Source organism: Blennius ocellaris (assembly GCF_963422515.1).
Source record: "Blennius ocellaris genome assembly, chromosome: 21".
NCBI lineage: Eukaryota > Metazoa > Chordata > Actinopteri > Blenniiformes > Blenniidae > Blennius > Blennius ocellaris.
This window is the reverse complement of record NC_137670.1, coordinates 10,767,006-10,779,279: the sequence shown is the minus strand read 5'-3', so window position 1 is coordinate 10,779,279 and position 12,274 is coordinate 10,767,006. Positions and strand designations below refer to the sequence as shown.

Genomic DNA, 12,274 nt, shown 5'->3' with positions numbered 1-12,274 from the left:
TCAGGCCTTGTGGGGAATTCTCAGAGACATCAGGTTTGGCACAGAGATGACTCTGCACATTACTCAGTGGCACATTTGTGCCTATCTCCTGAGCTTTTCACAACACTGACTCCCATAGCTCCCCTCTTCTATCGCTTTCTAAATGGGTGAGTGTTGGTGCGTTAATGAGTGAAGACAAAGCTAGAAGCATATGGTGATGATAATGAGATGAACAATGTTTGGAAAACAGGGCCATATATAAGGCTGAGCATGTGACACATTACTTTGGAGCAGACAGACAGTGTTGTGCATTTAAATTCATGCTGGATGCTTAAGGCTACGCTACATGAGACATGTTATTCACGCCCAAGTCCTCCAGGCTGTGTTTTGTGGGCAAATAAATGACTGATGGTGCCAGTGACATGACTATGATGGCGTGCTTTTATCGTTTGCTACCATCGGTAACAATGGGTTGGGTTTATGCTAATTTTCTAGGACTTAATCTCACTGCATTGCTTAATGGTAGGAATCTAAAGTAGTACTGCTAAAGTAACATTTCATTTATACAACCATGCGTGTTTAAAATGTACACATTTCCACATAATAATATTCAGTACGACAGTGCATGAAGGGGATCTGCTCAGTATTAATGTGATTAACTTTAAGGCTGTTTCAACAGTACATCCAGTTGGCATTGTAACTATTCAAACTGTACTTTTAAGTAATCCATTCGCCATTATAGCAATCCTTTAAATCAATAATAATTTTTAATGTAGAATATAATCATATATAAAATAAAGACATTTGAAACTTGAAGTATATGAGTTGATAAAACTTGCTACAATCACAATGTCAAGACTTAAAATGTTCCACAGATTTATGTATACTTTATAGTTCAGTCGAGTTCGAGAGCAAAAATAAACTTTTGTGTGGAACCACATTAATGCAAATGAGTGTCCTCAACTTGGCAACTCAGTCAAGTTACAGTAACTTATTAACAGAATGCTGAGGTGATGGGTAGTTCTAAATTGCTTGTCAATTTCTTTCAGTTCAACACAAAATACTCTATTACCTCAATTAACATTCTTTATTTTTACCCAACAGATTCATTTTTTAATCAATATTACTCTTGACTAAGTTTTACGATGGTTGTTCACAAATTTTCAACTAGTTCAACTGAAAAAGTGATTTGCATCCCCTCGTTCGATCTTTAGTCCAATGATTTGCCCCACACTACAAGTTGCGACTTATTCTTTTCAGGTAGGCCACTCTGTGACTTCTGAAGCACCTCTAAAGCTGTTCACTGTTTTGTTTGACTCCCATAAAACTGGGAGTCTTTCAAAGTCTGAACGTTGCCGTCAAATGGTTTGTCTCTGTGAGGTCTTTGGCCCTCGCGCTCCTGACCTGCCTCCCACTGCGAACGGCGCCAGCAGGTAGCAAGACCGTCGGACATCTGCTCGTCCTGCACAGTCCGTACTGCTGCCACTCCAACAATCTTTCCTCTTTCTGTATCACAAACAACTGATGAGCTTTCTCACAATCACACAGGAAAGAACCTCTCCCAACAGGTCACCAAACGCTTCACTCACTTGTGCTCGTTCACCTTTTCGGACTGCTGAGCGAAGGGGATTTCACAGCTTCAGCTGTGGGCAAAATTCCCCACCCGAGCTCAGCGGGAGCATCGCAAGGCCCCCCACTCAGTCTGTGATCCTCGCTGTACTCCACGCTGCAAGGCAGAGATAGGGGCCGGAGGGATGAGGTCGAAACAGATGCAGCTTCTCATGTGCTGTAAACAGACGGGGGGGGGGGGGGGGGGGGGATAAAGAAGGAGCTCTCAACTGCAGCCTCACACATAACCTGCTTATCGTCTCAGTGTGACTAAATATGCATATGCAGAGATTCATAGTGGACCCCACACACTTCCACTCGAGAAGGAGCGTGTGTGTGTGTGTGTGTGTGTGTGTGTGTGTGTGTGTGTGTGTGTGTGTGTGTGTGTGTGTGTGTGTGTGTGTGTGTGTGTGTGTGTGAGGACGCCATCAAACAAGAGACTGATTTCCGACGAGTGGTAAACTAACTTGTCTGAAATGTTTCCATTGTTAGGAAGTGTGTCACTTTATTTCCCTGTGACTCCTCACATATCACAGAGATGTTTAGCATCGGCCCCAATTTCACAAAATAATACAGGGAAGCAGCTTTGGACAACTACACTCGTCTCAGCTTTCATCGTGAGCCTCTGTTTACACAGGTTCCTATTGTTGGTGCAGACTTTTGTGTCAACATCTATTCAGCGTCAAAGTGCTTTACCCTGCAATGACTCATAAAATTGCCTTTTTAACCAAACTGGAGCGAGTCTTTCAATAAAAAATGCATGCTTTTTTTTTTTTTCTTTTTTTGACAAGACAAAGCTGCTAGGATGTGACCTAGAACGAGCTGAGACGAGGCAAAAGCCAACACCTGAACCATCAGCTGCAAGCATGGAAACAGACAGACCAACGGAGCAGCAGGCAGCATAACATAGGGTTGCATAACAATGACTTTTTCAGTACAGTACAGCACGCCTGCCTGTTGATATGTGGGCGCGGGTGACTGCGGGACAATGCGAACTCGCCGTGTGCTGCAGAGCAAATACTACACGAGAGAATACTGTTGCCATGACAAGAGAGAGAGGAAGAGAGAGATGAGTAATGACAGAGAAAGCGGTGCTGCAGCCGAAGAAAAGAAGAGGGTTTATCCACTTGCAGAGTGAGGAGAAAGAGGGAATAATAGATGAGTCAGCTGCTTACAATTTTCAGCGCCGAATCAAACACGCGGTGAAATTACACTGTACCGCCAGTAGCAATGGAGCCAGGCCAAGCATTAGGCACTCCTACATACATGTGCTCTGGCTCCGCTCGTGAAATCGCCGTCTGTCTTTATGTTTTCATCCTCTGCATATTCCCTTTGCACACACATACACACACAGACACACACACACACGCGTCTATATAGCACGCATCAAGGGGCCTCGGATGAAAGCATTGTCTACTCTATTTCTAACCGCTTCTGTGTGCAGCAGAACAGAATATATTTTTGTCTGGGACATGAGAAAAGCACAGATACCACCTCTGCCCCTGGAGGATTGCCTCACGGCTCCATGCTGCATGTCTCGCTGCTTCCCGAGAGAGAGGCTTTGAAATCACCCTGCGTTTTTGGTTCTGTGCGTCTCCGCAGCTCTATGCTGTGCACGCTCATGCTGCTCATCGCTGACTGCACTGTCTGTTACCTAGCGGTCATAAGCTCATCATCCACATGCTGTCTCATCAGCGCAGTCACACTTACTGTAATCCTGACATCCCCGCGCCTTTGCCCTGCAGTTTAAACTCATGTAAATGTCTTTTTCATCTTTAATGCTGAAATTAGGACTCGAATGGGGGCATGCGTTTTAACGCAACCACTGCTTCCTCTCATTCCATCATCAGACCATGGCGATCTCTTCACAAGAAATATACTTTCTTTGTCCGTTTTCAATCAAAAATGTAATATTTCAACCATTAGACACATCATACTTATTCTCCCAATATTTCAGCTTTATACAAAAAGTCATTTTTTTGAGACCAAGAAAGGAAATGAATAATCAAACCAGCCAGCAATGAGCGTGCACAGCCAGACAGTCCTCTTGTCAGAGGAAAATCCTGACAGCTGACCTTTGGAACAACTGTCTGTGAGATCTGTTACAGCGTTATAAACAACGTACCTGGCAGGGCTTGATGAGGTCAGCAGTACTGATTTGAAGCAATGTATTGTAGTATTAATGGACTGGAAGGATAATAATATAGGATTAAATAGGTCAAAAAATAGGCCATTTCTTCAGTCAGACCAAACTTGTTCACCTTTAAATCAATTTGCATAGCAGCAATTTCATTGAATTACCATACAACCTGTTCAGTTGGTTACATCGAGTATATAAGAATATATAATAATCCAAATACGATTGCTTTGTTAGAGCACCTTATTTATCAAACTAAAGATTTCCAAATGAAGATCTGCATTGGTGTAAGCAATGGGAGCATTTGGCTTCTTGAGCTCTCGCTGCGCTCTCAGAGGGCTAAAAATGACACAATAGGCCTACTGTGTGCACAAAGCACTCCTGTGGAAGTTATGAAAGCTCTGTTGCATAATGTATATACAGTCAAAGTGTATAATACTTCATCAGCTACCATCATGCATTAATCGCTCTTTATTCAAGTTTGGGTCGAGAATTTGAGCTGACATCCGCTGACTGTTGTCACATTAATTGTGATGATAATTGACCCAAACAGCAAGTTTAATAATTATATAAAAAAAACAACTCATGCAGGCACAAGAAGAACATGAAGCATCACATGGAAGGCCACTTGCCTTAATTCACACTGTGGTTCTGAGCAACGGAGATCTAATACCTGACCAGTGGCTTCATTTATGATAACTACATAAGCATTCCACAAAACAGTGACAAATGTGCAAACAAGAAAATGGTGTCTATAAAACTAAGCCTGATGATAAATTCAAGGAGAATGAGTTTATTCAGAGTGAAAAGTCTTTCTTTGAGCACAGAGGACTCGACTGGATTGTGTGTTTACAACAGCTGTGGTCAGCTGTGGGGAATTCTCAGCTGATGTCAAGATGTGACAGGTGCCAGGGTTAAAGACAGCCTGGTTTATTTTTCATTATTATGTGCAGTTAATCTTTTTCAACTATGTTAACAAAGCCAACTGATTAAATAGTGATCTTTGTACAGTTATAGCAAAACTATAGCAATTAAACACGCTGCAGAGCAACGTAGCATGAACAGTGTATAATGTCTTGCGTTACTTTACAAATTATTTGATTGGGTTTTGTGCATTAAAGGGTGCAGTAGAAAGGATAATGCTGCTGGTCCAAGTGTCTCTGGTGATTGCGTTGTTGGCGTTCTCATTTTTATTAAAGAATCTCCAAACTGCTGACATCGCTCGTCCTCCATTGTCTACCTGCCTATGACGTCGCAAAATACTCACCGTCAGGGATCTTTTATGAGTACAATACAAGAACTCCATGCAGTATCAAACCTGGTACCCGATAATGGCATTGGTATTGGCTACAAACTCTTTTTAACAAGTTACAGCTGCAAAAGCCCTCATTACCTGTCAGACACATTATTTAAAGCTGTAATCAATAAGCAGATGAACCTTGACCATACAGTATTTTATTTTTCACTGTAACTGAATGTGTTTGATAAACTTAGTTGATGCACCTTCTGCATATTTGACTACTGTGCAGACTTTATTTTAGGTTATCTATACAGTACATCAGCTGTGAACGTTGCAAATTACTGAGAGGATTGAACTTATTTTTTTAGCACAAATGAATATTTTGCCTCGTGAGACTTGCATTTCTCTCAGCAATAGTTTGTTTATAAGTCACAACCTGATTTCATTCTGTGAGTAAGATCAGGTCACGAATATACTTTTTTTTTTTTAAGGATTTAGGCTCTTTGTTTGACAGGGAACCTAAAATTATAGAATTATACCATCATCCACCACTGTGTTCCCCGACTGTTTCTTCTCATTTTCAATTCTGTGTTTTGCTGCTTGTTCCAATCTTGAGGAAATATTTCAGCCGCAGGAAGAAAGGTCAGCTGTAGCCCGAGGCAGAGGGCTGCAGTGACCTCAGAGAATCAGTTTGTTATGGTTCAGGCAGTGAACACACCGCCGGGCCTTCATCGCGGTGATGGACACCCTGGTGACAGCTGCCAGTCATCCTGTCTTACGGGTTTGAGGTGGGATGATGTCACACAGTCGCCTTGTTTGTTTTTACTCTTCTTGACTGAGCTCACGATGTGGCAGAGTAAGATGGATTTCCTGAGGTGGAGCTTCAATCACAGTAAAGCTGATGATGTGAATAATTTGATCTGAGTCGGCATGGGGGCTCAAATTTCTATTATCATTATTACTCTTTTATCCACACTGAGTAATGAGTCTCTTGATATATTTGAGCTTGAATGATAATTGCTTTTGTAAGCAAACAATGCAGTATATATGTATATCACAATGATGGTTCCTGTCCTACAAACATACGACTGGATGTCCACTAATATCTATTCCTCACCTCCCTTGGACTTTCTTTCACAATTATTTACACAAGAATTTCAGAAATAGCTTTTGAATCTGGTTATTTCAAACATTAAATTCATATACAGGTTCATTTGGAGTTTTAAAAAAACGAATATAGAAGTACACACGTTTGTCAATATCATGGCAGGAATAGAGGATGCCCATATAGAACAGTAACAAACAGCACAAAACAGGACCGACTTGTAACTGAGCCGCGTTTTCAAGTGAAAACGGAAAACTTTTGTTGTGCTTTGGGGGCCTGTTTACACCACAAATGAGCTCGGAGCCACTGAAGACACAACTTGTTGAAAATGGCTCCCAGGGTGGAACTTTTCGATGATAATTTGACTCCGTCTCTATGAAAACGGAGTAAACGAAACTTTTCGATAATGAGGCTACTTCGCATGCGCACCATTATCTTGAACTCATTATGGAAGTTGGTCAAGATTAATCCTCTGTGATTTTTTGTGGTTTTTTTCTGTCTGAGGTTGCATGAGTTTCTCCACTTCCTGAAAGGAGAAGAAAATTCTATAAAGAATCCTTGCAAACAGTTTTTTGGATTGAAGACTTGGCAAACATTTACTTAGACCGTGGAAATCCATTTACAAACTTAACGTTGATCGTCTCCTTTAGCTTTAACATCCCGTACCTTTGCAATATCCTCCCAAAGACAAGACACTCAAGAATTTCCCGCATGTAAACACGGCAGATATAACCAGTGAGTAGGTAAAGCATCTTGATTGAAGCCTCGATTGACATAGCAAATCAAATACAGTGGGAGACAGGCTCGGCGGACTGACTCAAAGAAAAATCAAATAAAACCAAGAAGTCCTGTTTGTGTTTTATCAATAAAAGCCTTTTCAAAAGAAAAGTCTTTCCAAAAGAGAATTTTTAATTGGAACTCAGTTTTTTTCATATATATATATACAGTATGTAGTGCAGCCTGGTGAGGACTATGTTCTTATTCGGAGAATGATTTAGTGTCTGACTCACAACAATCGCACCAGTTGATTTAAGATCAATGCGTCAGATTAAGCTGGTATATTCATGCTGACAAAGCAATAATGAGTTATGTGTAAATAAATTTAATGTTTAAATTTTACGTCATCATTTTATCAGAATTTGTAGATGCATTTCACCTAATAAAAAAGGTGAATTAATATATTTTACATAAGTATCGATACATCGACTTAACGTAAAGGAATACTTTGAAAATTCTATGTATCGTTGCATTGAATATCCTGCTTTATATTGACTGTGCAGTCATGATGTGCTGTAGCATTGTTGCACATCTTTTCCAAATCGAGAAACAATAGCTCGAAGCTAAAATGTACAATGTCTGCAGGCAGGTGTTTAGTTGCAGCTCAGTGAGGGTATAATTTCACCTTTCATCACATCAGGCTCTTCAGCAGGTTGTTGTCCATTACCAACGTAAAGCAGTTGTTGTCTGGATGTAAGCTAATTTCCTCTTTCACAGATATCATTTTCTTTATGTCACAATGTATTCTGCATTTCTACGGTGCCGTATCCATGGCTGCTTATGGATTCACTGTGAATCAATTCATGGCAGAGTGCCTGAAAAGAAGGCACACCTGAGCTTTGATAGGATATTGAATTTCACAAATGTGCTCCTCAACCAGACCAAATCCATTACGAAATGAGAAAATAGGTGACCTCATGCCAGCCATTTTGGCCTGCCATGAAAAATAAAGCCGCGGAACGGCTTTTATCGTGACTGGAGTGAACACAGTTTTTATTTTTCACAAATTCTTTCAAATTCATGAGAAAGAAAGTGCTTCAACATCTTGATAACTCAAAGCCTTCAGCATCTTTTTTTCTTCCTAATCCATTCCACCCATGACACTCCTCTTCCTCTCTGTCTCTCTACGCTGCCCGGCCCTCTCACACACTGGCTTTCTGCTCACCAACATTCATGAAGCCCTCAGTGAGTCAGTGTTACCAAACCAACACAGTCAAACACAATGACATTAACCATCGTATGCACCATGGAGATACGTCATCCTAGTTTCTGCTCCACTGCCGTGTTTGAACCCTCTTTCATCAGGTTGGTGTTTTTTTTTTCCAAACACCACAGGACATTTCATCACATCAGGGAGTCTTTACTTTCGCATCTCCCTCTCTCTCTTTCTTCCATGTTCTTTTCGATTGCCTCCACTCTTTCTCCACCTCGTCAGTCAGGCGCTGTGTGTTTGTGGTTCGAGTCGGAGCCAGAGCTAAGTGTTTGATTAGTAACAAAACAACTTGCTCCGGCTTGACGTTGGAGCGCTGCAGGTTTAAGGCCTTTGTGCGCACATCGGAGCCCCGACAATACGTGGCTGGCTGAGATGAAACGGGGAGAAAAAGGTGGAGGTAATCGATATCATCGGCTTGTCGCCACACAACTTCCCTATTTCTGTTTGTGGTAGAGCAACAAAAGGTCATCTGAATGGCAGCTTTAAGAAAAGGCGGGATGAGAATGAAGGAACACCTTGGGACTCTTAGACAGACTGCCAATCTCCTTATCTGTCTTACCATCTTGTATTTTCCACCTCATGACTTCTTCTCTCTCTCTCTCTCTCTCTCTCTCTCCTCTCTCTCTCTCTCTCTCTCTCTCTCTCTCTCTCTCTCTCTCTTCTCTCTCTCTCTCTCTCTCCCTCTCTCTCTCTCTCTCTCTCTCTCTCTCTCTCTCTCTCTCTCTCTTCTCTCTCTCTCTCTCTCTCTCTCTCTCTCTCTCTCTCTCTCTCTCTCTCTCTCTCTCTCTCTCTCTCTCTCTCTCTCTCTCTCTCTCTCTCCTCTCAATTTTTTTAACTTTTCTCATCTCTTTCAAATTACCAAGTGGCAGTAGCGAGGCTTTTAGCAGAATGTATTCACTTCGCAGGGATACCTTTGCCTTCAGTAACAGGAATTTGCAATTATCTGTCAGGTTCAGCGTAACGAAAGAACAATTCCCACGTTCTAGTTTAACATTCAGCTGAGCTTGAAAGCCAAACTGTGCAGCCCGGCTACAGCAGTTCACCATTGCTCGGTCCTCTGCACATCTTTTGAAATGGAATTGTCACTTTTTTAATTAGAGGAAGATGTTACACTTTGCCAGTTTCGCAAACCATGACACTGTAATGAATATAGCATGTATACTGCTTCTTGGACCAGGTGGAAGAGAGCTGTAGTACATCCTGTGACTTAGCAGTATATGATAATTGAGGAAAGGCGCTGAACAATTGGTGGAGGATTGGATCTCGGGGTGGCCTGGTGGGGACCCAGCTTGTGGCCGAGGATCTGCCAATATATGTTTTTACTCAGGTAAATGACAAAAATAGTGTAACATCTCTGCAGTTGTGCTATTGTTGCAATGTTAAGGTTCACTGACAATGTTCGGTTGGTTCCTATTCTTTTGTTACTACGCACCATTAGAGTGAGTTTGCCTGTGATTGGCAAGAAGGCGGCAGGTCAGGTGTGGGGGTGAGAGACTGCCTGTGCATGCGTGCATGCGTGCGTGCGTGCGTGCGAAAACTGTCGAGTGTTGGGCAATGATGTGGAGTGGTTTTTAGGAAGAATGGCGTGTAGTAAAGACAGTAGTGATGCATTATAACAAGCACATGAAAGTTAGAGTTGTTGCACATTATCCATGGTGTTAACAGACTGTTGTAGTTCTAATATTTACCAGGGCTGAGCAAGGGTCTCATGTCTTACCATCAGCTGAAAGCTCCACAACGAGCAGGTCGTGGTCAGATACTGAACTCAGCAGATGTTACTACCCTGATCCCTGTTTGGTGTTGTTAGTGCAACCAAGGTGTGAAAACAAGACTTTTGAATTTGCTGAGTGGTCAAAGTGACACAGTGACTTCCATTTTCCACCAGCAACTCAATTGAATTAAAATGAAAAAGTTGCATTTTTGACATGTTTCGTATGCCTGAGCGATAAAATACAATGAGTGACCACCTGAAATCAACATATTTCCACCTGCTATAGCCTTCAGTCCTGTCAGCAACATATAGTTGGATTCTACATAAGTATGTTCACCAACAATACTTCCTCATCATAACAAATGGGAAGGCAATTTCATGGTTGAATTATATTTCACTATTCAGTTGATGCTGTTGTCATGTCGCTATGCATTTTTTGTGCAAGTAGTCAAAGTCTATCTAGCCAACTGCTATTCTTTTAGCATTTTGTATTGTCCAATTTTCAGGGCTTTTGTGTGTTTATGTCGTAATGAAGTCTAATTTGTTTATTAATAAAATCTCAAAACTTTTCAATTTAACCTTTATTTCTATATATGTAAACTTGAACAAATAAAACAAAACCACGTGTCTTAATGCACAAATTAAAGCCCAGCTCCACGCTTGCTCCTTTGACTGGTGACATTATTACACTCGTACAAGGTTCTGTTCAAGTCCGGCTCGGAAAATCACCTACTCTTCCACTCCACCACTGTCACAAGGATATATTTAGCTACTGAAAAATGGTGCCGTTTCATTTTGCGTGAATCAGTACTCGATAGTATCGGCGGAATTCGGTCGGTACCTATAAAAGCAACCATCATTAACGCCCACACTGAAATGCCCCAAAGCTCAGGATATAACTGGAGATATTACTGCTGTGTGACACAAATCATGTTCCCCTACATAAAGTACAGCTAATTTTCAGTTGCTGAACCACTGTTAAAATGTCACTTTTTATTGGAAAACACTAATATCCTTCTCATTTTTACCTCATTGGAGACATTCTCAACAGTAGTGATGGCCAGCTCTCACTGAGGGCTCTCGCATTTCTCCACACACAGCTGAAACCTGGATTTAGGATTGATGCACGGTGCCCTCCAGATGGGGAGGACGAGGCGCTTGAGTCAAATGTGCATCTAAAACGACAGTTTATTAAGTCAGTGAAATTGTATATTCACAGTGCACTCCAGCTTGAGTACCGGCACAAATATAGTAGCACATGTGATGAAATTACTCATAAAGTCTCATGTAATAGACGCCAGGTGCAGCTTTCGTACTGTGCATGTACATGCTGGACGCTGTCCAAATGTGTATCAGGCAGTTTAGTCATACAATAGGCAGCAGCTGGAGAGGATGGCACAAGTCTGTCAGCTGATGCTCATGAGTCCTGAGAACTGCGAAGCATGTGGAACATTGACTGAAGCAGCAGTATTAAAGAGCAGGTTGCACAAGCTAAAAAAAAAAAAAAAAAAGAATAGAATAAAAAATGGGAGTGAGCTATTGCTGTCAGGTACTTTGAATGTGACTGTGTAACCTTGTCCTGGCTGTGTCTCTTTGTCCACAGAGGGTGGTCAGATTAACAACAATGTGGGACCGGGCTCAAACATGGTTCAGCAGCACCCATACCCCGCCCTCAGCCAGCTGGCTCACGTCTACGAACAGCAGCAGCAGCAGCAGCACCAACAACAACAGCAGCAGCAACAACAACAGCAACAGCTCCAAAACAAGGATCTCAACAAGTACGCCTCCCTGAAGGCTGTAGGTGAGTGTTGCTCATGGTTTCTATGCATGACAGCCTCAAAGTAACTCTCCAGCACTGAGTGAACCCTTAGTAATTTACCTATTTATCTTTCTCTTTTCAATGTAAATCTGCACTTTCTATTCATTACATCTTTCCACATCTCCGCAGCAGGACGCAAAATGACCATGTATAGCGAACATCATTACTTTCAATGTTTGCAGATAATACATCCTATAACCTGGTTGAAACATTTCACAAAGACACATGTTATTCAATTTATTTTCTCAAAGGTCTGGAGAAAGTACATAGAAGTAACACTTTGCAATCAGTGACACAATTACAACACCTGAAGTTTCCATCCAGATGAATCATCCTCCAATTGATGATTCACCTGGAATTCCACATTGACTCAGCTGTTAGATAAACACAAGCAATACTGACAGGTCAGCTAATGTATCACAGCAACCCAACAATATTATACTCAAAATAATGAAAAGTAAAAAAAAAAAATGTAAGTGGATACCTTCATACTTTACATAGACACAGATATAATGGAAATTAAAAATAAATTCAAGCAATCAGGCAGTGTAGATGTGGCTGCTAAAACTGGTGGCACTACAAAAATTGACATTTTGTAAGACACAAACAGCTAATCAAGCTTCTTGACTGCTTAATTCATCTCACTAAACTCAGACTCACTTTGCAGGTATGGCTGCTTTTTTTT

General features: G+C 41.4%; 1 protein-coding gene across 1 annotated transcript in view; it reads left to right on the top strand.

The window, feature by feature from the left end:
• Positions 1-12,274, top strand: part of shisa9a (shisa family member 9a) — a gene marked incomplete at both ends in the record, with an annotated part of 47,917 nt that overhangs the window by 25,560 nt on the left and 10,083 nt on the right. Inside the window, one exon of the mRNA XM_080517042.1 lies at positions 11,374-11,571. Within this exon, the coding sequence (XP_080373168.1) occupies positions 11,374-11,571 (198 nt within the window). The remainder of the gene's footprint in view (positions 1-11,373; positions 11,572-12,274) is intronic.